This window comes from Gobio gobio (assembly GCF_949357685.1).
Source record: "Gobio gobio genome assembly, chromosome: 11".
Lineage (NCBI taxonomy): Eukaryota > Metazoa > Chordata > Actinopteri > Cypriniformes > Gobionidae > Gobio > Gobio gobio.
Genome location: NC_137104.1, coordinates 45,252,341 through 45,278,596, shown reverse-complemented (window position 1 = coordinate 45,278,596; position 26,256 = coordinate 45,252,341). Strand labels below are relative to the sequence as shown.

Genomic DNA, 26,256 nt, shown 5'->3' with positions numbered 1-26,256 from the left:
ATAAGGTGTTTTTCATCTCCAGCCTTCATGAACAATTATATATCACTTATACATTATTAAATACTAAATCAATAGTAGTTATTAGGATTACTGTGGTTTGGAATTGGTCAAATGTGCCTGGAAAAAAAATATGATCAGAAAATCAACGTGCCTAATAATTCTGCACTCCCTGTATATATACACATATATATAATTTGTTACATTTTATATAGCACTTTTGTGGGCACTCAAAGCGCTTTACATATAGAAGCGGGGAATCTCCTTAACCACCACCGATGTGCAGCATCCACCTGTATAATGCGACGGCAGCCATATTGCGCCAGAACGCCCACCACACACCAGCTTATGGTGGAGAGGAGACGAGTGATGAAGCCAATTATATATACACTCACCTAAAGGATTATTAGGAACACCTGTTCAATTTCTCATTATTGCAATTATCTAATCAACCAATCACATGGCAGTTGCTTCAATGCATTTAGGGGTGTGGTCCTGGTCAAGACAATCTCCTGAACTCCAAACTGAATGTCAGAATGGGAAAGAAAGGTGATTTAAGCAATTTTGAGCGTGGCATGGTTGTTGGTGCCAGACGGGCCGGTCTGAGTCTTTCACAATCTGCTCAGTTACTGGGATTTTCACGCACAACCATTTCTAGGGTTTACAAAGAAGTGAAAGGGAAAAACATCCAGTATGCGGCAGTCCTGTGGGCAAAAATGCCTTGTTGATGCTAGAGGTCAGAGGAGAATGGGCAGACTGATTCAAGCTGATAGAAGAGCAACTTTGACTGAAATAACCACTCGTTACAACTGAGGTATGCAGCAAAGCATTTGTGAAGCCACAACACGCACAACCTTGAGGCGGATGGGCTACAACAGCAGAAGACCCCACCGGGTACCACTCATCTCCACTACAAATAGGAAAAAGAAGCTACAATTTGCACAAGCTCACCAAAATTGGACAGTTGAAGACTGGAAAAATGTTGCCTGGTCTGACGAGTCTCGATTTCTGTTGAGACATTCAGATGGTAGAGTCAGAATTTGGCGTAAACAGAACGAGAACATGGATCCATCATGCCTTGTTACCACTGTGCAGGCTGGTGGTGGTGGTGTAATGGTGTGGGGGATGTTTTCTTAGCACACTTTAGGCCCCTTAGTACCAATTGGGCATCGTTTAAATGCCACGGCCTACCTGAGCATTGTTTCTGACCATGTCCATCGATTTATGACCACAATGTACCCATCCTCTGACGGCTACTTCCAGCAGGATAATGCACCATGTCACAAAGCTCGAAAAATTTCAAATTGGTTTCTTGAACATGACAATGAGTTCACTGTACTAAAATGGCCCCCACAGTCACCAGATCTCAACCCAATAGAGCATCTTTGGGATGTGGTGGAACGGGAGCTTCGTGCCCTGGATGTGCATCCCACAAATCTCCATCAACTGCAAGATGCTATCCTGTCAATATGGGCCAAAATTTCTAAAGAATGCTTTCAGCACCTTGTTGAATCAATGCCACGTAGAATTAAGGCAGTTCTGAAGGCGAAAGGGGGTCAAACACAGTATTAGTATGGTGTTCCTAATAATCCTTTAGGTGAGTGTATATACAGTGAGGAAAATAAGTATTTGAACACCCTGCTATTTTGCAAGTTCTCCCACTTAGAAATCATGGAGGGGTCTGAAATTGTCATCGTAGGTGCATGTCCACTGTGAGAGACATAATCTAAAAAAAAATCCAGAAATCACAATGTATGATTTTTTTACTATTTATTTGTATGATACAGCTGCAAATAAGTATTTGAACACCTGTCTATCAGCTAGAAATTTGACCCTCAAAAACCTGTTAGTCCTTTAAAATGTCCACCTCCACTCCATTTATTTTCCTAAATTAGATGCACCTGTTTGAGGTTGTTAGCTGCATAAAGACACCTGTCCACCCCATACAATCAGTAAGAATCCAACTACTAACATGGCCAAGACCAAAGAGCTGTCCAAAGACACTAGAGACAAAATTGTACACCTCCACAAGGCTGGAAAGGGCTACGGGGAAATTGCCAAGCAGCTTGGTGAAAAAAGGTCCACTGTTGGAGCAATCATTAGAAAATGGAAGAAGCTAAACATGACTGTCAATCTCCCTCGGACTGGGGCTCCATGCAAGATCTCATCTCGTGGGGTCTCAATGATCCTAAGAAAGGTGAGAAATCAGCCCAGAACTACACGGGAGGAGCTGGTCAATGACCTGAAAAGAGCTGGGACCACTGTTTCCAAAGTTACTGTTGGTAATACATTAAGACGTCATGGTTTGAAATGATGCATGGCACGGAAGGTTCCCCTGCTTAAACCAGCACATGTCCAGGCCCGTCTTAAGTTTGCCAATGACCATTTGGATGATCTAGAGGAGTCATGGGAGAAAGTCATGTGGTCAGATGAGACCAAAATAGAACTTTTTGGTCATAATTCCACTAAACGTGTTTGGAGGAAGAAGAATGATGAGTACCATCCCAAGAACACCATCCCTATTGTGAAGCATGGGGGTGGTAGCATCATGCTTTGGGGATGTTTTTCTGCACATGGGACAGGGCGACTGCACTGTATTAAGGAGAGGATGACCGGGGCTACGAGATTTTGGGGAACAACCTCCTTCCCTCAGTTAGAGCATTGAAGATGGGTCGAGGCTGGGTCTTCCAACATGACAATGACCCGAAGCACACAGCCAGGAAAACAAAGGAGTGGCTCTGTAAGAAGCATATCAAGGTTCTGGCGTGGCCAGTCTCCAGACCTAAACTCAATAGAGAATCTTTGGAGGGAGCTCAAACTCCGTGTTTCTCAGCGACAGGCCAGAAACCTGACTGATCTAGAGAAGATCTGTGTGGAGGAGTGGGCCAAAATCCCTCCTGCAGTGTGTGCAAACCTGGTGAAAAACTACAGGAAACGTTTGACCTCTGTAATTGCAAACAAAGGCTACTGTACCAAATATTAACATTGATTTTCTCAGGTGTTCAAATACTTATTTGCAGCTGTATCATACAAATAAATAGTTAAAAAATCATACATTGTGATTTCTGGATTTCACAGTGGACATGCACCTACGATGACAATTTCAGACCCCTCCATGATTTCTAAGTGGGAGAACTTGCAAAATAGCAGGGTGTTCAAAGACTTATTTTCCTCACTGTATATATCTGGGGATGAATAGGAGGCCATTATGGACAGAGACCGGGAGAATTTTGGCCAGGATGCCAGGGTTACACCCCTACTCATTTTTTTTTTTTTTATGACCACAGAGAGTCAGGTCCTCGGTTTAACGTTTCATCCAAAGGACGGTGCTCTTTGACAGTGTAGTGTCCTCATCACTATGCTGGGGTGTTAGGACCCACACAGACCACAGGATGAGCACCCCCTGCTGGCCTCAATAACACCTAGTTTTCCCAGGAGGGCTCCCATCCAGGTACTGACCAGGCTCAGCCCTGCTTAGTTTCTAGTCTTGGGTTACAGGGTGATATAGATGAGATATATGTATGTGTGTGTGTGTTCATGTGACACTGAAGACTAGCGGAATGGCTTGGCTTGCTCAGTTGGGGACACTACATTTTTCAACTAAATATCCAAATAAATCTAATTATTAACTAAATGAACCATATAAACTAAATTACTGATCTAATTACGGATCTAAAGCCCACATTGTCACTGTATGATAATTGAAATGAACTGATGACATCACCGTTTTCTCCAGAACGGCTATACGGCTGAATAAGATTCTGTTTCATTGTTTTCCTGTTTAACACTGTGAAGCTGCTTTGAAACAATCTGCATTGTTAAAAGCGCTATATAAAGTTGACTTGACGTCTGTGTGTGTGTGTGTGTGTGTGTGTGTGTGAGTATGTGTGTGATAAAAGCAGAAAAACAATCTTTAGACTAAGTGAAGACACCATGAGAAGACGAGAAGTACTTTTTTTTATTTTCTACCGAGGTAGTCATTTCTACAGAGGATAAAGTGCTCTTAAAGTCACTACAAACTTCACCGCTGGTCTTGTGAGTTAATCAGTGTGGAGTATACAGTGTGTTAGACTTCAAGTAGTGTGCTCTGCAAGTGCATAGACAACAAAGTAGTTTACTCAAGCGCAGCAGCAAATTAGGAACTAACATGCCCAAGCTCTCTTGTACCGTTATATTACCACATGTTTAGAAGGAAGGGAGTTAATATTAATATTCCAGTCCAATAACCCAACTCAACCATTTAACAAGCAGGCGCGCTAAAGCAATACAACCACAAATAAACTTTCAGACCTGCTGGAATGACAAGAAGCTGGTATATACTGATTAGGCAGTGCAGCAGTTCGGACCGTCAAAATGGCTGAGCATCTCTAGGAGCGGGCATTTATGATGTCAACAAACTCTGGCTTAAGGGAAGCACCTCCAACCAGGAAGCCATCAATGTCAGCCTGGGACGCAAGCTCTTTGCAGTTTCCCCCAGTAACAGAGCCTGTGAAACCAGAGAAGAACATGAAAGCAATCCAAGAGTAACAAATCACTAAATATAATACATTTTAAATACAATACAGATACAGTTCTCAGACAAGGCTAACTATTCGCACGCAAAATATTCGCTTTTCCACTACGTTATTTTATTTTAACCGTAAAATAACATGCAATTTTGTGCAATCTTATTTGGTTTCATTAAATTACATCATGCATGGACATCTGCAAAACTTCCTTGGTGTTACACGGAACAAAGAAGGTCATAGTGATGTGGCATGGCCTGAGTAAATTAAAGAATATTTAAAGGGATAGTTCCCCCAAAAATGAAAATCATTTCCTCACCCTCAAGTTGTTCCAAACCTGTATGAGTTTCTTTGTTCTGCTGAACACCAAAGAAGATATTTTGAAGAATGTTTTCAACAAAGCAGATAGAGCAACCATTGACTGCCATAGTATTTTTTCCCCAACTATGATAGTCAATGGTTGCTCTCTCTGCTTTGTTGCAAACATTCTTCAAAATATCTTCTTTTGTGTTCAGCAGAACAAAGAAACGCATACAGGTTTGGAACAACTTGAGGGTGAGTAAATGATGACAGGATTTTCAATGTTGGGTAAACTATCCCTTTAATATTGGGTGAAATATTTCTTTAAAGGGATAGTTCACCTAAAAATGAAAATTAGCCCATGATTTATTCACACTAGCCATCCTAGGTGTGTATGACTTTCTTCTTTCAGACAAACACAATCTGAGTTATATAAATAAAATATTTTGGCTCTTCCAAGCTTTATAATGGCAGTGAATGGAGGACGAGATTTTGAAGTCCAAAAAGTGCATCCATCCATCTTAAAAGATATCCTTACGGCTCCGGGGGGTTAATAAAGGCCTTCTGAAGCGAAGCCATGCGTTTACATAAGAAAAATATCCATATTTAAAACTTTATAAACTAAAACAACCGCTTCCAACAGACGGCCGTACGCATCGATTTACAGTGAACATGACGCATGACGTATTGATGAACGTGGAAGTACAGAGGATAAAGCAAAACAAAACTCCAGTCACAAATTAGAAGACTAAAACTAAGAATTTTTTAAAGAGAAATGTTGGAGGACTTCGATATAAGAGAAGAAGAGCTTGAGTTTGTTGCCCAGCCCTATTTATTTGAACCATGGAGGCATTAAAGCTTACGCTACTCTTACATCCTGTGTCATACACTCTTTTTTGGGCTTCAAAATCAGAAGTGTCATTCACTGCCATTATAAAGGTCCTTTCACACTGAACGCTGACGTGCAAATAATTTGCGCAATGGTTTTATTTTTTGATCAGCTGTTTGTGTAATGAGTGTTTCCACACCGAACGCGAATGTGCTGTGGCGAAAAAACAATGTTTAATTTTTCCATTTCGATGACGATTTTTTTTAAACTCTCGCAGCAACAGAAAAGGCTTAAACCAATCACATACAAAGGTCACAAAATGTCCAGTTGATGTCACTAGCTATTCAATCAACATTAACCTTTGCCAGGGATCACATTTCTTGCGAGATTACAGCTCCTGTGGAGTACATGCACGTTGCTGTAGGCTACAGACAACGATAACACAACCTTTCGAGTTAAAACTCTAATTTTGTATTCCAAACCTAATTGTGTCCGCGGCTATGGAAAGTGAATGTGTTTCCGTCAGTACGTCTGTGGCACTTAAATGTTTACATTGTGACTCAACTGGAAACACAGCTGTTCCGGATCGATTGGTTCCTGAAGTGTGTGGTTTGTCTCGTCAGATGCGCTGCTATGGTCTCTGGAGGAGCTCCTCAAATTGTCCCACGGACATTCGAAAGTAAGTGCGGAACCGGCCATGATGAAGTTTTAGCTCGTGTACAAGATTAGCATACTCCCCTTCAGACTCTCTGTTCTTTTAAGACTGGGTGCACCCAAAACCTTCTTTTCGTCTTTTAAATAAAATTAAAAGCTCGTCTTCCTTGAATGATGAAGCGTCCATGTTTTCTCAGCTGTTGCCGTGAATGTTTTAGAATGTTGGAGCTCTGAAACGTCACAAATTCGTGTCGCGGCTGATGTGAATGGTTTTGAAGCTAACTATTTGCACGCAAAATATTCGCTTTTCCACTACGTTTTTTTGTTACGCGTCCGGTGTGAAAGGGCCTTAAAGCTTGGAACAGCAAGGACATTTTTTAATAGAACTCCGATTGTATTCGTCTGAAAGAAGAATGTCATGTACACCTAGGATGGCTTGAGGGTGAGTAAACCATGGGATAATTTTCATTTTTGGGTGAACTATCCCTTTGGGCCACTTAGAACTGAACAGACAGGATGTTCTGAACACTGCAGACTCACCTCCGTAGATGATGCGCAGAGAGTCGGCAACTGCATCTGACACATTCGCTCTCAGCCATTCTCTCAGCTTCTCATGCACCTCCTGAGCCTGCAGCACACAAATGACGGCACATACAAGACCTTGAAGACTTCTTGTACACCGATTCAAATACATGATCATGAACTGAAGGACTGAAGTGCCTCTTTTATGCTTTTTTGAGTATTGGCTGCGTCTGAAGACTTGTTGCCTTGCTTGCCCTATCAAGCAATGATTTTGCAGGCAGTGTTCGTACATGAAGGCACCTCACGAAACGGATTTCTGACAGACTTAACAGTTTAATAATCGACAGCAAAATAGAGTAAGCGTTGGTGAAAACTAAGTGAATATTTAATTAACTACAACAGTAATTTCATGCTAAAAATTACATAAAAATTAACCAACCGTAACTTTCAGACGCCATCTTTCTTTTTTAGCTTAACTGTCTCGGAATTGAACGCACAGGATTGTGGGATATCAAAGGTAGTGAAGGATGCATACAGGTGCTGGTCATATAATTAGAATATCATCAAAAAGTTGATTTATTTAACTAATTCCATTCAAAAAGTCAAACTTGTATATTATATTCATTCATTACACACAGACTGATATATTTCAAATGTTTATTTCTTGTAATTTTGATGATTATAACTGACAACTAAGGAACATCCCAAATTCAGTATCTCAGAAAATTAGAATATTGTGAAAAGATTCAATATTGAAGACACCTGGTGCCACACTCTAATCAGCTAATTAACTCAAAACACCTGCAAAGGCCTTTAAATGGTCTCAGTCTTGTTCTGTAGGTTACACAATCATGGGGAAGACTGCTGACTTGACAGTAGTCCAAAAGACGACCATTGACACCTTGCACAAGGAGGGCAAGACACAAAAGGTCATTGCAAAAGAGGCTGGCTGTTCACAAAGCTCTGTGTCCAAGCACATTAATAGAGAGGTGAAGGGAAGGAAAAGATGTGGTAGTAAAAAAGTGTACAAGCAATAGGGATAACCGCATCCTGGAGAGGATTGTGAAACAAAACCCATTAAAAAATGTGGGAGAGATTCACAAAGAGTGGACTGCAGTTGGAGTCAGTGCTTCAAGAACCACTACGCACAGACATATGAAAGACAGGGGTTTCAGCTGTCGCATTCCTTGTGTCAAGCCACTCTTGAACAACAGACAGCGTCAGAAGCGTCTCGCCTGGGCTAAAGACAAAAAGGACTGGACTGCTGCTGAGTGGTCCAAAGTTATGTTCTCTGATAAAAGTAAATTTTGCATTTCCTTTGGAAATCAGGGTCCCAGAGTCTTGAGGAAGAGAGGAGAGGCACACAATCCATGTTGCTTGAGGTTCAGTGTAAAGTTTCCACAGTCAGTGATGGTTTGGGGTGCCATGTCATCTGCTGGTGTTGTTTTCTGAGGTCCAAGGTCAACGCAGCCGTATACCAGGAAGTTTTAGAGCACTTCATGCATCCTGCTGCTGACCAACTTTATGGAGATGCAGATTTAATTTTCCTTTTACCTGCACACAGTGCCAAAGCAACCAGTACCTGGTTTAAGGATCATGGTATCCCTGTTCTTAATTGGCCAGCAAACTCACCTGACCTTAACCCCATAGAAAATCTATGGGGTATTGTGAAGAGGAAGATGCGATATGCCAGACCCAACAATGCAGAAGAGCTGAAGGCCACTATCAGAGCAACCTGGGCCCTCATAACACCTGAGAAGTGCCACAGACTGATCGACTCCATGCCACGCCGCATTGCTGCAGTAATTCAGGCAAAAGGAGCCCCAACTAAGTATTGAGTGCTGTAAATGCTCATACTTTTCATGTTCATACTTTTCAGTTGGCCAAGATTTCTAAAGATCCTTTCTTTGTATTGGTCTTAAGTAATATTCTAATTTTCTGAGATACTGAATTCGGGATTTTCCTTAGTTGTCAGTTATAATCATCAAAATTAATCCCTGACTAAGGCCCTTCTCCCCCGATCGTTCAGTTTGGCCGGGCGGCCAGCTCTAGGAAGAAACCTGGTGGTTCCAAACTTCTTCCATTTACGGATGATTGAGGCCACTGTGCTCATTGGGACCTCCAATGCTGCAGACATTTTTCTTCCCCAGATCTGTGCTTCGATACAATCCTGTCTCGGAGGTCTACAGACAATTCCTTGAGCTTCATGGCTTGGTTTGTGCTCTGACATGCACTGTTAACTGTGGGGCCTTAAATAGACAGGTGTGTGCCTTTCCAAATCACGTCCAATCAACTGAATTTACCACAGGTGGACACAAATAAAGTTGTAGAAACATCTCAAGGATGATCAGTGGAAACAGGATGCACCTGAGCTCAGTTTTGAGTGCCATGGCAAAGGGTGTGAATACTTATGTACATGTGATTTTGTTTGTTTTTTATTTTTAATAAATTTGCAAAGATTTCAAACAAACTTCTTTCACGTTGTCATTATGGGATATTGTTTGTAGAATTGAAGAAAACAAATGTGAATTTAATTCATTTTGGAATCAGGCAGTAACACAAAATGTGGAAAAAGTGAAGTGCTGTGAATACTTTCCGGATGCACTGTATTATTACTCCTGCTTTAGTGCATATGCATTTCATTAATACAAAATGGAAGCTTGAAAACATGGAGTTAAAACATGATATGAAAACATTATGATCGATGGATTTTGTGAATACAGATTTACCTGATCAGGAGTGGCAGTTTTTCCAGTGCCAATCGCCCACACTGGTTCATACGCTAAAACCACACGAGCCCAGTCCTTCACATTGTCTATAAAATATAAATATTAATCATGGCATTTAGTGTTTCATAGGTAATATGTAAATAATCATGAACAAATTTACAGTTTGAAAGACCCATGTTCAGCACAACAAACCTAATAATTGATCATTTCATATTAACCAACAAAATAAATGTTCCTAATAAGACAGCTCAGAATATTTGCTGACAATCCATGCCATCAATGCTAAAATGACATAAATGTGTTTTTTAAAATGACCTGCAATAACTTTGGTCTGTTCGAACACCACGTCCTCAGTGGTTCCAGCTTCTCTCTCTTCTAGTTTCTCCCCAATGCAGGCGATCACACCCAAATCATTCTCTAGGCAATGGGCCACTTTCTGGCCAATCAGCTGCAAAGGAAATCACAGCCAATCAGAGTGAAACAGGGCTGAATATGCATCACTATGATGCCTGAATTGCATCATACAGAAATGCAAAGACATAAAAATGTTTTTTAAAATAAAATTCCTTCTCAACCTCATCACTCTCGCCAAACACATGACGCCTCTCAGAATGGCCCAGAATCACCCAGTCGATGCCGCAGTCTTTAATCATCGCTGGGCTAGAGCCCAATACAATAAATATGGTTTTAGCGTTTGGACAGTGATAAATGGTTGCTCGTAAATGCTATAAAAGATACCAATGAGCATGTATACCTGATCTCCCCGGTGAAGGCTCCTTTGGGTACCTTATAGCAGTTCTGGGCGGCCACGCCGATCCTCTGGTCCAGCTTAGACCTCACATAATCGAGATAAATGGACGGTGCTCCACACACCACCTCTAATCAATGAAGACAAAGCCACTGTTATGGTGATATAGGAGCATGAAAGTCAGCATGACTACTTCTAAAGGGATATTTCATCCAAAAAAATGTAACATCTGTCATTTTTGTGTAAAATATATTTTGTTTTGTTTACTAGTATTACCTCTGACTTTATTAGATAATTTCCACCAGATTATTTATATTCCCCCCAATTATTTATATAATAAAATGCATGTGTATGCAATTTTTATGCATTTGGGACACATATGGGGTGGGACAAATATGGAGTCAGTAGAACCAAAAATTGTGGGATAGTTCACCCAAAAATGTATGTACTCACCCTCAAGTTGTTCCAAACCAGTATGAGGTTTTTTTTGGTACACAAAAGAATATATTTTTGAAAAATATGTGTAGCCAAACAGTTGTGGGGCACCATTGACTTCCATAGTATGGAAAAATACTATGGAAGTCAAGGGGATCCATCAACTGTTTGGTTAACAAAATATTCCCTTGTGTTCAGCAGAACAAAGAAATTCATACATATTTGGGATCTTAAGGGTGAGGAAATTACAGGATTTTCATTATTGGCTGAACTATCCCTTTAATGATGATGTTTTCTACATCAGGCCTATGCAAAATTGTCTGCGTTTCTAATTAAAAAATAACACATGACTGTGATGACATGCTATCATATAAGAAGAATCAATTCAATCTCAATATTAACTACTTTATGAACAAGTTAATAAGTTATTTCTGTTTAAAAACAAGTCCACACGAGCCTCCATCTATTTGACGTTATGTGTAACGTCTCTGATGCGTCTAAACCAGATCTAAACATCTCCATTATATCAATATATCAGACTAATTGGCTTAAATGAAAAACTAAAATACTTTCTGCTTAATATGCTCTCAGGTAACTTAGTTACACAACATAATATCAAATGAACGCCATGGACCTGCTTCATCGTTGAGACTGGCCGTGTTCAAGGTCATTATGAGCTCGTCCAGAGTCTCTTTATCGCCGTTCATTTTCCAGTTTCCCCCGACGAAGAATTTTCTGGAGGACATTTTTGCGGGACAAACAAAACAAACGGATCAAGCACCCCAAGCACACCTACTGCGGTATAATCGCTCCCGTACTTACAAACTTACGAATCCTACTATGGAAAAGGCGTGGTCGTAAATATTCAGGAGGCAGTCCTTGGCATTGGAAGGTCGCAACAAACGTCACGACAACCTAATTAATATTCAAATGAGGTGGAGCGATATTCAATAATTATTATTATTATTCACAAGCTAAATCTTATGAATACTGAGCAACCTCATTTCCTAAACTCTTTTTAACTATGGGCTGCATAGAAGATCTCAATGGATTTTAAAATAATATATCAATGAGATCACTAATGAAATTGCATCTATTTTACATTTTTAAGTCGGTACTTTCCCCAAGTCAAATCACATTATCTATCCAGGATGGTTTTGGGGATGTTCCAAAGAGCATATTGTGCTTCAATTGATTGGAATAAAGTAAACTAGCATTACAAAAGAGTTCACATAGAATGGCCTTCATTTATTAGTATGTTTACATTTTTAATGTCACTTTACATCACACAGCTTTCCCTATATATGTGTAATTATTTTTAATATTAGTTATTTTTAATTATACTACTTACAATGTAAGGTGTTTTAATGCCATTGCCGTCCATGTGTGTTTTTTCTTACAATGCATATTGTTCCTATGACTTTTTATGTCATATATTATGTCTTCTTTCACATTTCGCATCCAAAGCTTGGTCATCTCAGCCGTGCACCATGGACTTCATCAAGAATAGGAACTTTGGTCAATTACTAGTCTTCTTTGTGGGTGCCTGCTGACGTTTCTCTGGGAAAAGCTCTATTGAAAGTGGATTAGAGTAAGTCTCTCGTCCTCCTTCTTAAGTGAAAGAAAAAACAACTGCCTGATCTACTTTCTCAAGGTGACTGAGATGGCTAGGTGATAAAATATACTTAAAGGAATTAGGTTTACTTAGGTCGTGACCTCATTATAGAAGTGAAAGCCTATAGTCAGTAAATACAAAGTTCTGTCATGAAACTCTAGATGGCACATGCTCATAAGTCTCAATTGCATGGTCATTTTCTTCAGGGCACACTCACAGCTGATTGGTTCCTGCTGAATTGGTAGCCAACACTCAAATTATTGCTTGGTGTTTGCTGTTGCAGTTTGCAGCACACTTTCAGATACCCTCCACCTTCCCCAGCTCCACCTGTATAGATCTGATGGGGGCGATACATGCTTGTGCGGCAGCAGCATGTCTTACTTGCTCACAGCTGCATGTTGTATGTATTGGCAGTGGCAAGTTCTGTACTTGCTTTGCAGCAGCAGCAATAAAAGCAGCAGCAGCGTAGCTGATCTATTCCGCCAAAACCAAACATATTAACATTGTCATACCCATTACCATGCCACACTCTCCGAGATTTGTCATGACAGTTATTGCCATATAAACAAATTCTGACCTGGATAACTAAACATTCACTTTGCCTGTACTGTTATTTTATTTTATTTTTTTTAGCAATGTAGCTTCAGATGTCTAAATTTAAATTTAGATTTATACATCACCCGAAAGCTGAATAAATAAGCTTTCCATTAATGCATGGTTTGTTAGGATAGGACAATATTTAAGAGACAAATGATCCGAGATTCCGAGGTAGTGTTAAAATTAACACTTAAAGTGTTAATTTGACAAGTTTTTTACTGTGAGAAGAAATACTAAAGATAACTCGCTAACACACAACCTATTTGTGCGCTAGTTTGGCCTGTTGCAGCCTACTATTTGTTTCGATACTTTGCTCAAAACCAGTCGGAGTTATATAGGGCCTAATAACATAATTAATTGTTAAGCTCATGTTACTTAGAAATGTGTTTTATTGTGGCCAAAAAGCTTCTCCACCTTACTTAAATCATTATGTTGGATCAACTTAAATAGTTGCATTCATGTTGACAATTATTAAGTTCATGTTACTTAATTCACCATACTGAAAATAATTCTGCCAGTTGGCTTAATGTAAAAATTCTAGTGGAAAACGTTAACATATTTGTTTTACGTTAACTATTTGAAAATCTAAATATTGAGAAAATCACCTTTAAAATTGTCCAAATGAAGTCCTTAGCAATGCATATTACTAATAATAATAAATTTTTCATATATTTACAGTTGTACATTTATAAAATATCTTCATGGAACACGATCTTTACTTAATATCCTAATGATTTTTGGCATAAAAGAAAAATCGATAATTTCGACCCATACAATGTATTGTTGGCTATTGCCACAAAATACCCATGCGACTTATATGACTGGTTTTGTGGTCCAGGCAGAATCACAAATGTAAAAGGAAATGCAAATTCACATCTGTACAGTAGAGGGCGCAGCAATGCCCATCACGGGTATAAGGGGACTAGGAGAGCTGTCAGTCAACACATGGGAAAACAAAGTAACTTACATTACTAATTTGAAAAAGTAAATCTTGTTACTCTTTGTTGTAAATTTAAAAGTACTGCGTAACTTTACTGGTTAAAAGTAATCTGATTATGTAACTACGTAATCTGATTACGTGATAATACGTTACCCCAACACTTTCTGTCACAGGCTCTTTAATAAGTGCCCAATGCAAAGTTTTCACAATAAAATGAATTAGATTAAACACAGTAACTGTGCAAAGATCAACATTGTTTTAAATGAGGTTATTATTACTTCAAATGCCCCAAAATCATAAAACACGTATTTTATTGGACTTGAAAGACACACACAGCACACACCAAAATATTGTTTAATGCAGAATACTATGTTTATTAGAAAGGTATTCAAGTAACCACTGCAACATTTAAGAGGAACTGTCTTTTATGTAAAAGTCCTACAAAAAGATGAAAGAAGTAAATACAGAAATATGATCTTTTTGCATGTGTGTCGTTTAGAGGACTTCGGGAAGTTTGTCAGAAATTAAAATACAACTGTATGCCAGGTTAAATGCGCCAACAGCATCAAAGAGCCATATGTCAGATCTCAGGTTGGAAAAAAAGTCACTGTACAGTTTCTTCTGCATTCTATCATCATTTCTAATACATAAAAATAGTCGTGCAAACTTCCATCTAATGAGGAGGATTTTTAACAGACAAAAAATATGTAATACTATATTTTTAATTCTTAAATGATTATTCATTTCCCTCGTTTTTAAGGTGTCAAAAACACTATAATTTCAAGTCAAAGTATTGCCGTCACGAGATTGTCATGTTATGATTACAATAATGCAAACTGTGTTCCTGCGTTTGTTGTAACTTACATTTTTACAATTAAATATTCCATTGAATTATTCTAATAGAATCAGTCACCCCGAAACCCCACACATACGGATGGACCTTGTGTGTTTGTGTGTGTGAAAGAGATTCTCTGTTGCATAGAATTTCTCATTTCTCATCCTCTCTCTTAACCTCTATTCATCCTTTCTTTTGTCATCCTCTTCTCATCTTGTTTCAGGGTCCAGCTCAGTTCCAAATCTTCAAGAAGCTGTCCCATGAGCCAGTGCAAACACACATGCCATCTGATGGTACTCCGGTGCAGCTCACCCTGTTGTCATGGCCAGACAACACACCTACAAGAGAGAGCGGAAGAAAGGAAGGAAGTGAGAATATGAATTTGATAGGACTTTATTCTTTATTTAAAGAAAGTAGCACCAGATCCTTTCTTCCGTATTGTGACATAAATCTGAGTGTAACAGATTATCGAAAAAAAGGAAAAATGTTGGGTGGGGATTGGTTTTATGCATTGGTTTTTGATTTTTGATTTTGAGATGTGGGCACTGCACTCAAAAGTGGAGGCAGATGAACATGAGCTTTCAGCATCAGGGTTTAAAGGAACACTCCACTATTTTTGAAAATAGGCTCATTTTCCAACTCCCCTATAGTTAAACAGTTGAGTTTTACCATTTTCGAATCCATTCAGTCGATCTCCGGGTCTGGCGGTAGCACTTTTAGCGTAGCTTAGCACAGATCATCGAATCTGATTAGACCGTTAGCATCTCGCTCAAAATGACCAAAGAGTTTTGATATTTTTCCTATTTAAAACTTGACTCTTCTGTAGTTACTTCGTTACTTTTTCAGGCACTGCAAACTATCATTGTGTCGCTGCACCCATGGTACGGCACAAAGTTCCTTGATCATTACGCAGGAATGAGAGTATAGTTCCTAGCCATGTCGGCCTAGAAAATCACAACTTTTCATTTTCCGTCGGTCTTAGTTCACGATGTAACTACAGAAGAGTCAAGTTTTAAATAGGAAAAATATCGAATATTGGTCATTTTTGTGCAAGATGCTAACGGTCTAATCAGATTCAATGATCTATGCTAAGCTATGCTAAAAGTGCTACTGCCAGACCCGGAGATCGGCTGAATGGGTTCGAAAACGGTTCGAAAACTCTAGGGAAGTTTTTCAAAAAAAAAGTGGAGTGTTCCTTTAAATCCATTCAGCCGATCTTTGTATCTGGCGGTAGCACTTCTAGCATAGCTTAGCATACATCATTGATTCTGATCAGTCCATTAGCATCTCATAAAAAAAATGACCAAAGACACTTTCAATATTTTTCCTATTTAAAACTTGACTCTTCTACAGTTACATCGTGTGCTAAGACCAACTGAAAATGAAAAGTTGCAATTTTCTACACCTATATGGCTAGGAACTACTTTCTCATTCCTGCATAATAGTCACGGATCTTCGTGGCAGTACCATGGCTGCAGCAGCGCAATGATATTACAGCGCCTGAAAGTAGCCCCCAGCTAGGTAACTTTCAATGTCACCGGCACTAAGTTTGTGTAGTTGCAGAGAAAGTTTCAGGCTTGCAGCCGACAAATTGTGTTTTGGATTTACCTGTGTGATGATTAGCCATGGTTCTGTGTGTTGTAAAGGGCTGTGATAGTAAGTCGAAGGTGTATACTACCACCATGCTTCACAGAATACCAACGAATCATTGCGCCGCTGCAGCCATGGTACGGCCGCGAAGATCCAGGACTATTACGCAGGAATGAGAAAGTAGTTCCTAGCCATATAGGTGTAGAAAATCGCAACTTTTCATTTTCATTTGGTCTTGGCACACGATGTAACTATAGAAGAGTCAAGTTTTAAATAGGAAAAATATTGAAAGTGTCTTTGGTCATTTTTTGAATGAAATGCTAATGGACTGATCAGAATCAATGATGTATGCTAAGCTATGCTAAAAGTTCTACCGCCAGATACAAAGATCGGCTGAATGGATTCAAAAACGGTAAAACTCAACTATTTAACTCTAGGGGACTTGTAAAATGAGCCTATTTTAAAAAAAGTGGAGTGTTACTTTAAGCGGACTAAATGATTGGAGAAGTCTGGTATACGTCAGCAGAGAGAAGTCTTTCATTTAACCTGAAGATCCAGTTATGAATTTTCATTTCATGCTGACTTTAAGTAGAAGACTTCCTCGACTTAAGTACATCGTTCAACTCCTTCAAACGAAATCGAAGAACGAAATTCTGTCATCATTTACTTACCCTCAAGTTGTTCCAAACCTGTATGAATTTCTTTGTTCTGCTGAATACAAAGGAAGATATTTGGAAGAATATTTGTAACCGAAGCAGATCTCGGCAGCCATTGACTACCATAGTGTGTGTGTGTGTGTGTGTGGGTGTTATGGTGTTATGGTAGTCAATGGCTGCCGAGATCTGCTTTGGTTACAAACATTCTTCCAAATATATTCCTTTGTGTACAGCAGAACAAAGAAATGTATACAGGTTTGGAACATCTTGAGCGTGACATTTGTTGTGAGTTTAAGTTCAGCACATATTTCCATATTTATCTAAACGTCGCTCTCAACACCGTAGGTGATATCGGGATGTTCGCTAACAATCACATTCCTGCTAGAAAAGTATTTTCCTACTCATAAATTGCCTGAATTGAAAATACCTGCTTAATGGAGTTTGATTTGAATGGACTTAACTGCTTAAAGGTGTGGTAAGTGTTATTTCAAAACTGCTTTAGAAAAGTGTCTCTGGCCGAGTACCAAAACAAACTTGTAGCCAATCAGCAGTAAGGGGCGAGTCTACGAATGATGGTAAGAAGAGAGCGCTCAGTGCACGTCATTATTCAAAAGACATGACACACAGGACGGACATTAGCCGAGCGACGACGGAAAGAGAGAGATGGCAGATAAAAAATACGTGGAAAATGTCTGTGGAACAAAAGAAGGCTTACAATCACGCTTTCCAGCGCTGGAGAGAACTCAAGGAGCGCTAAGGCCTGCAATCGGACGGCGAGGTTGCTTTATTTCTTCTCGATAGGCGAGTAACATTGGTTTTGTTTTGTTTCACAGAACTAATATATGCTGGCTTTTGCTTGAATATGCTCGTGTGTCATGTTCGCTTGTTTGTCCATTTGCAATCGTATTGTCGCTCACTTCAGCGATGATAAAGACCCATTCATTTCCACATCCTATAATGTTAAATTAGTCTGTTTCAACAAGCGTCAGCTCCCCAAGTGTGAGACAATAAACTCCTATTATATGTTTGTTTCCTTTGGTTCCTCTTTTCGTGATCGATATAACCATAACCCTCTAATCTGGTCATAATTGTAATTAGTTTGTTAGTTGGTCTGTCGTGCTCGTGTTATCGAGTAGTTGTTTTTGGGATGTAAGGGATGACTTTTTCACTGAGCATTCGACCTGGATTACCTTAGTAACACACATTGCTTTTACTTATTGATGGGATCATACCCTCGGCCGGCTGACACAGCAGATTCCGCCATAGTCGTTGCCCAGGTTACATATGTGTGGGGCGGAGCTATCAAAATAGGGGCGTGCTTGTTTTGGTGATTTGAAATATCAACATCGGTTACCAGAAAGCACTTACCCCACCTTTAATTAATCAGCACTAATGATTCACTCCATCCGCTTCTCCTTTCTTTAAACTTACCCACTTTCTCGCCCTTTAGCGAGTCCCAAATATTGCAGTTGAAGTCATCATAGCCAGCAAAGATGAGGCGGCCAGACATGGACAGAGCCAGTGATGTAACGCCGCTGTTCAATGCGGCATCCTGGTAGCCAATCACTTCTTGATCAGCGCGGATATCATACATCTTGCATGTGCAGTCATCCGAGCCTGTGATAATTGCGTTCCCACTGGGGAAGAACTGAAGAGGTAGACACAGTTTGATGAATCCATTTATGTGGCTTACTAAATGAAAAAACTAAAATCTTTGAAACTGGAAAGGTTAGGATCATCAATGAAGAAGGAAATTACTAGCTAAAAATAACTGCGATGCCCTTTTCTATGTTTTCTTGGTAGTGCATCAAACGTTTTGTGCAAACTCACAGAAATGGCGTTGATGTCACTCGTGTGACCCTGGAAGGTTTGCTTGCACTGGCCATCCCTGATGTCCCACAGCTTGGCGAGAGAGTCACAAGCACCAGAAACGAAGGTATTGTTGTCCGGGGACAGAGCCAGACACATGCAGTCGCCAACATGGCTCAGGAAAACTGTCTTCTGCTTTCCAGTCTCTAAATCCCACAGTGCACTGGAAGACAAAATGGGGTAAAATGAAAATAATAGATACTAAACGAAAGCTTATTACATTTTTGAAGTGGTGTTTTCTGGTTGGTTGTTAGGTGGTTGCTATGACGTTCTGATCTCTAGATATTGAGAGCACGTATTGTACATTTATGGGATATTTTTTTATATACTTTATACCAGGCTGTAAGTAAATTCGTGTAAAGTAAAAGCACACCTCTCCTGAGTGAGCATATTGAAATAAAATAAATAAATAAGGGTACATTTTTGTACCTCTAAGTCAGGGGTAGGCAAGTTTGGTCCTAGAGAGCTGATGTCCTGCAGAGTTTAGCTCCAACCCTACTAAGCCACCATAGTATACAACTCGTGGCTACCAGCATGCATTGCAGCAATAAGTATGTCACCATTGTTGAGATTCATCTGTGTGCGTCTGAACTTTTTTTCCCCTAGAATGTATTTAAAAATCAGAATTCAGAATGTCTGATCTGTGGCAAGAAAGTATTGTTAGTGAATATTATTTATTATTAATATTTTTAGTCAGTGATGTGTTTAGTCAAACATTTTTTCTTCATGACAATTTTTGTTTATGGCTTCTTTTGATTTGAACAGATTATGTGTTTTGTTAACACTGTAACAAAAACCATAAACTCGCATAAAAAGCCAAGAGTCAAACTGGCCATTTAAATAAAACACCGATCACCATAATGATGACCAAACATTTTCAATTAAACATCAAAATCTAAACCTCTGTTAATTCTCAATAAGAGCTTCCATAGATGTCTTTCAGGGTTGGAGCCAAACTCAGCAACTCAGTAGGACCGAACCAGCCTATCCCTGCTCTAAGTAGAGGAAAGCAATGGTATAATTGTGCCCTAAGGACCAATTGTGTACCTTTACAGGTACAGTTATACATTTTGTTCCCCAAGGAGAGTGAACCGTTAGCGCCATGTTCTAATTTTTGAGCAACAGTATAATAAGGGTTAGTTTGCCCAAAAATGAACATTTTGTCATCATTTACTCACCCTCATGTCAATCCAAAAATTCATTTTGAATAATGTTAGCTTCTATTCCCATGCAATTATTGTGCAATGAAAAGGGACAGAATGGAGTCAGTGAGTTAAACTGACCATTTTCATGAACTGGATCAACTGAATCGAACATAAATATTTTAGTCAGGATCTCTCATGAATGTGCCAAAAAGAACTGAGATGTCAGTCAACTTTTCTGTTTCTCAAATTATGCTTGTATGCATGCATTTTTATTGTACTTTTATGGTGTTTTTAATGCCTTCTTTCATTTTATTGGCTTTTTTTATTACCAATGAGTGAACAGTAACGAAACTTATAGAGCTTCTTGTACGTTATGTGTGCACAAGTACGAGCAATAAGTCGCTGGCTGCAGTTCACTTAACAGCCACCGGTGTCGCTAATAATAAGGGTTTCTACTCATAGCCCCTTTAAAAAAATAAGTCACTCAATACTGATACAAAAATGTAACTGAACTATCCGTTTAAATGTAAAAGCTACATGCACAAACCATGTGGTATCACCAGAGGCGGTGAGAATGTCCGCATCACTGAGGAAGCGTGCACAGGACAGGTAACCTATAAAAAAATAGAGAGATACACAATTACATAACAGACACAAGTATGCAAGAAAGAAAAGATTCTCGACTAACTTGCATACTTTACCTGTGTGGGCATCCAATTCTTTCACAGTCTTGATTACGGGTGTCTTCAAGTTGTAGACAGTACACATGTTGTCGAGACCACCGCTGGCCACAAGGTTTCCAGAAGGAGCATACGCACAGGTCATCACCCATGAGGATTTGAGGGGAACAGCATTGATCTAAAGGAAGAGGCAAATATTAAATCTTTCCCTTGAACGTATTCTGATTTGCACCATCACATGTAATTGCAAAATAATCACTCTTCTCAAATGTGACCCTGGACCACAAAACCAGTCATAAGTCGCACGGGTATATTTGTGGCAATAGCCAACAATCCATTGGATGGGTCAAAATTATATTTTTTTCTTTTATGCCAAAAATCGTAAGGAAATTAAGTAAAGATCATGTTCCATGAAGATATTTTGTAAATTCCATACCGTAAATACATCAAAAACGTATTATTATTAGTAATATGCATCGCTAAGGACTTCATTTGGACAACTTTAAAGGCGTTTTTCTCAATATTTAGACATTTTGCACCCTCAGATTACAGATCTCGATCAAATAATCATATCCTAACAAAACATACATCAATGGAAAGCTTATTTAGTCAGCATTCAGATGATGTATAAATCTCTTATGACTGGTTTTGTGGTCCAGGGTCACAAATATGTTTTCCAGGTTTTGTTGCTTAAATAGATCCTGTCCTGCCAGAAACTGTTAAAAACAAATTAATATTCCTAAAGTGCCACATTCACTAACTGTGCGAAAGCATGAATTTGTGCGTAAAATGTCATGATTCATCAATAACTTTTGTACTTAAGTGTAAAAAATTTTTAGGACACCAAAAACCACACCTACGCAAAAATGGCAAACTTCACCTTTAAATAAAATATCTTTATTCAACTGGACGTTTTTATCTTGACATGTGTAAAGTTGACTAGGGTACATTTACAAGACAACAATGTACTAAAAATGCGTTTTTGCGTTTACAGACGACAATGTTGTCAAATGATCAACGTTCACATGGATCCACAAAAAACAACTAATAGCGCTGTACTATTCATGCCAGGCCAGTAGTTGGCGTTGTCACTTTGAAAAGAAACACTACACCTATAGACTGAACACGTAATACGCATGCACATGACATCTCCGTTTTCACAAATTTTACATAAAGACAATAACAGTATCCTTTTCAGAAATGTGTACTTTCAAAAGTGTGTATTTTCAGGCCCCCAAAACACGTTTTCGTGTAAATGAATGGCCAAAACACATAAAAAGTTTGAAACGGTTGAAAACTGTGATGGTTACAATACCTGTGAAGTTAGAGAGATATTTAAAAATGAAAAATCGAATGGCCCATTCAAGAAACTTAAAATACACATCACTCATTCGTTAAGCTGAGAACAAAATACTAGGCGATATTATGATGTATAGCCCAGAATATTTATGGCTAGCTAGCTGGTATATACTCAGCTTAAATATATTTATAATATATGATTCAACATCTTCTCTTGAAAGTGTATTTGAGTCAGTCAGACGCACCTTATTTCCAGAGTGAGAATCCCAGATAAGAAGTTTGCCATCCTGTGATGCACTGACCATTAGCCTAAATGCACCAATGAAAGAAAGGGTGGTAAGACAACGGGATGAAATAATATTGTTCATATATCCATTTGATACTCCATCAATATTGTATATAAAAAATTTAAAAAAAGAAGTGAAATCTCACAAACATAATGATTTAATGATAAAATGTGATTTAGCTGTCAGTGCAGTTTAACCCTAGACATGGTCGAGTACCTTCTTGAATACACTGAAGCTTAACTCTGTTTCAGGCCACTGACCCTGATAATTGATCTAAGAATTAGCTAATTCAAGGTGACCACAAGACGCAGTTGAATTCCATGTGAGAGCTATTAACCTGGTTGAGCAGATCATGTGACAAGCAAGGGCATCAGATAAACCTAATATATTTCACTTTAATGAACAAATACTTCTACGGTGCAGTATAACCCATCATAGCTCATTTTATACTTCGATTTGACCCGTAATAATGTTCCCACCTGTTGTCTGTACTCCAATGCATGGCGTAGATTTTGGCCAGGTGGCCTTTGAGGGTCCTTCTGGTCTTGAGTTGGACCCGAGGGGCCGGAGCCACCCCAGAAGCGGCCGAGGCCATGTCTGTGTCATTGACTGCTTTGCGAGCCGCCTAGAAGGGGGATACATATTTAATATTAGTACTTCATTATTAATTTTATGAATAGAAATTGAACAGCTAGTCATTGCATTAGCGATCATTTGTACTGCAGCAAAATCTTTCATAGTCTCACCTCGATCTGTGTCTTCAGGCCTTCAGCCTCCTTTTTCATCGTGTCCATTTCACCCATAGCTGCTGTTGATCGGGGTGCTTAACAACACGAGCTAGAAGCAATCAGAAAATAAACATAAAAAATAATAAATGGTCTATAAATAAATAAAACTAGACCTGAACTAGGCCATGTGTGTGACTATCACCATCAGACATGTGGAAGCCATTTTAATAGTATTGAAGATGTATGATTTGACATAGTATTGTTGAACATTGAAACCTGACTTTGATTTGATATACAACCTTTCAGCCAGATGTAAAACATCTCACCAGAGACCAATTAAGCCGGAACTTTTCATGTAATATCTCAAAAAGCAAGTTCTTCCAACTTGCTTAGTTAGACAGTACCATTGAATACAGATTTTCAAAAGCTGTGGAACAACAATATTGTCTGTAGGCAGATAGATAAGCCAAATCCAATTGAATGTGCCGTAATGTTAGCTAAAAGCTAAGAATAACATAAATAACAGTGCTGTTAGGTATTTCATTAATTTAGTGACTTTTTCTGTCATAGATACTGAGAATCTGTTATTTAAAATTCTATAAATTCTATTAAAAATAGCACCAAAGTGAAAACATCAAGCAAACTCCCAAATCAATCCTTCAAAACTGAAACAGTCTTTCATTTTTATTCTAAAATATATATGCAATTTATGAAACAAAGATAATTAAATTGTAAAAAAAAAAATTTGGAGCCAAAATAAAATACCATATATCACCCCTAAAAATATCTTGAGGCTTGTCATTGACTTGGTAATTCTGCATCTGACCAATTAGAATGTCTGGATTTTAAACGTCCAAGTCTAATCAATCTGAGATCTGTTTTATGCAGATGTACATCAACTAATTTGCAACTTACTATAAAAATATTGAGTTGCTAGTCTACCGCCATATGAATTTACCTCTCGGTGGGAAGCCAGAGGAGATGACGAGGAATTATCAGCCTTGTTGTGCTACAGAGATACTAATGAACTTAATTGGCGGTTAAGAATTAAAGCCTACTGTTCTGTGGAAACTGTGATCTGCAGAATTAAGCCGTGCATTGTGCTGCTAGTGATCAAATTATGATATGTTATAATAGTTACAAGATTACTATGTGATGTCTATTCAGATCTTGCTGAGAGCTGTTGTTTTATTGATGTTGAGGAAGGCTAGAAGAAAGGTTTAAGCCTTTGCAGGAGCTGTGGGGGGTGGTTTATCAAATCTCCTGTCATCCGATTACCGGCTGCTTTTTACTACGGGATCAGGTGTGACCTGAGTTAGGGAGATCAAAGCAAAGATCCAAAACAGGGGGAAAGGGCAAGAAAAGACTTGTCTTGGGGATATGTATGTGATAGGTAAGAAAGTTCATCAAGATAAAATGAGACCTGACGAATCTCAAGATTTCCAAGGTGAATTTGATTACTCCCTCGAGAGCAGATTTAGCATTAGGTTAATCCTACAAAGAAACAAATGTGGAAACTTTGCCAGTTGCGACGACATTATGATCCGTTTAGAAATGGAAAACCACAGGAATGCATCGGCTAACAAACTTTGCTACAACCTTAAAATCCTCCTGAGAGTGCGGGATGGTTGAAATACCAACATTAACATTACAATGTCATTTTAACCTTTCGTGATAGCGTGTTCTGGGAACTATTTCCAGGAAATCAGAAAGAAAAAGTGCACTACGATAAACCTGAGGTCTTTAAATGTAGTATTTGTGCAAAATGCATGAACGTGCACAGATAAAACAAAGCATCTACTCATGCATTTCCGTGCATTCCGCATGCATGCCAAATAAAAAGCTGGATGTTAGGCATATGACTTAAATGTATCGTTATACACAAGGTTTGTATTTGTTCGCTATTCGCTGTGCATTGCATCACACATGCACTAATTAATGACTAAACTAAACACAAACTCACCTGTCTACCCAAAAAAGCTTCTTCCCCTTCTCCTCAATAACTCCAAAGCCTCTCTCTCTCTGTATCAGTGTATTTTGCTTAGTCCACAAGACAGCTCTTCAATCGTCTTTCTCTCTCTGTGCCTCCTACAGGTTCCCCGGCAGACTGGATGCAACTTACCTGTGGAAAAAACTCTCTCTTTCTCTTCTCCTTCTGTGAGAGAGGAACAGATGAGGATTGGAGGGGATGAAGGAGATCAGGGATGAAAGGATAAGCCCAAAGATGGGCAGAGAAAGGGTAAGGGAGAGAGAAAGAGAGAAGAAAAGGGGAGGGCACGGAACAGGTAAACCGATTGGAATGGAAAATCAGGTTATGGGGTCGATAGACAAGGCAAGAGTGAGTGCAGAAAGCAGAGGACAGAAGAAGTGATGGATAGTGTGTGGCATATGGTTGATTCCTGAAGAACATCTTACAGCTAAGTTCTCCGCATTGGTTCTACCACCTAGCTAACCATCATTTTTGAGTAATATGGGCTTTAACATCATATTTAAAGCATTTTGCGAGCAAGTTTAACACTTGCTGTGTCAGTTCTAAAAGGGTCAATGGCGTGGTTTGGTGAACGCTTAATGGGAGGGGGCCTGTTCTTTGGCTTTGGGGTTGAGGGGTTTGAATTGGTTTGTCAGAGCTAATGACTTGAGCTCGCCTAATCAGGTTCTAAGTGGATATCCGGGGAATCGGCAATCCTGTTAAGGAATTAGAGCAGGTGAATCCGCGGAGCAGACGTCACAGGTGACACAGAGCAACGCAAGAAGGAAAGTGAGGAAACTGATGAAAGTTTTGATGCTAAGGTGGTGCTGTTCTCATGACAATGTTGATTTGATAGTTGATCTTAACTCTGATCCAACTCTGGGGAGAGTCAAATGTAATAGAAAAGAATACTGACAGAGCTAAACTCTGGAAGTCTTTCTGACACTGTTCGAGGCTCAGACACTCTTCCAGTTTAAATCTAGATTAAAGACACATCTCTTTAGCCAAGCACCTCATAACCTTGTACTCCAGTGATATCAGATGAAATGCACATGATTATCTTTTGCTTGAAATTTTATGAACAGAAGCTACACTAATTATTTTCCATTTGCTTTTCTGTCTCTACCTCGGGATGCCCAGCCAGCTCCAGTTTGGATCCAGCTTCCTACAGAGATTTCAGGTGCCAGATACCTGTGAAGAGATGACGCCAACCACTGCGAGGACATTAGATGACGCTAACTCTGAATCAACATGCACCACTGCCAAATGGTGCCAAATCAAGATCACAACTTATAATAATTTCTTGATGATTGTTTCTGCCCAAATG

The 26,256-nt window shown here is 39.2% G+C and overlaps 2 protein-coding genes across 5 annotated transcripts in view; both read right to left on the bottom strand.

Annotated features, from left to right (window-relative positions):
* The window catches only part of tpi1a (triosephosphate isomerase 1a), a 28,801-nt gene extending 17,229 nt beyond the window's left edge, over positions 1 to 11,572 (bottom strand). Inside the window, exons 1-7 of one of the 2 annotated variants that reach the window (XR_013817537.1) lie at positions 11,354 to 11,556; positions 10,291 to 10,414; positions 10,112 to 10,196; positions 9,852 to 9,984; positions 9,537 to 9,622; positions 6,826 to 6,913; positions 4,344 to 4,483 (exon numbers count right to left, since the gene is read on the bottom strand). Coding sequence is in view for 1 of the 2 variants with exons in the window: in XM_079829954.1 (XP_079686080.1) it covers positions 4,365 to 4,483; positions 6,826 to 6,913; positions 9,537 to 9,622; positions 9,852 to 9,984; positions 10,112 to 10,196; positions 10,291 to 10,414; positions 11,354 to 11,465 (747 nt within the window). In the remaining variant the exon portion in view is untranslated. Of the gene's footprint in view, positions 1 to 3,274; positions 4,484 to 6,825; positions 6,914 to 9,536; positions 9,623 to 9,851; positions 9,985 to 10,111; positions 10,197 to 10,290; positions 10,415 to 11,353 lie in introns of those variants that run through there. The other variant, XM_079829954.1, reaches the window with a different exon arrangement.
* Positions 11,573 to 14,166: 2,594 nt separating this feature from the next.
* On the bottom strand, positions 14,167 to 25,509 carry gnb3b (guanine nucleotide binding protein (G protein), beta polypeptide 3b). Of its 3 annotated transcripts, none has more exons than XM_079829950.1 (9): positions 24,924 to 25,509; positions 22,979 to 23,069; positions 22,712 to 22,857; positions 22,191 to 22,254; positions 20,668 to 20,824; positions 20,514 to 20,580; positions 18,783 to 18,984; positions 18,384 to 18,600; positions 14,167 to 15,044 (listed from the first exon to the last, which is right to left on the bottom strand). In XM_079829950.1, exons 2-9 carry the CDS (start codon positions 23,033 to 23,035, stop codon positions 14,938 to 14,940), a joined length of 1,017 nt encoding a protein of 338 aa, XP_079686076.1. In that variant the 5' UTR covers positions 23,036 to 23,069; positions 24,924 to 25,509; the 3' UTR covers positions 14,167 to 14,937. The 3 variants fall into 3 exon arrangements, with proteins under 3 accessions (XP_079686076.1, XP_079686078.1, XP_079686077.1); XM_079829952.1 differs by having other exon boundaries at positions 25,083 to 25,343; XM_079829951.1 differs by lacking the exon at positions 24,924 to 25,509 and adding an exon at positions 23,919 to 24,757.
* Positions 25,510 to 26,256: the final 747 nt, after the last annotated feature.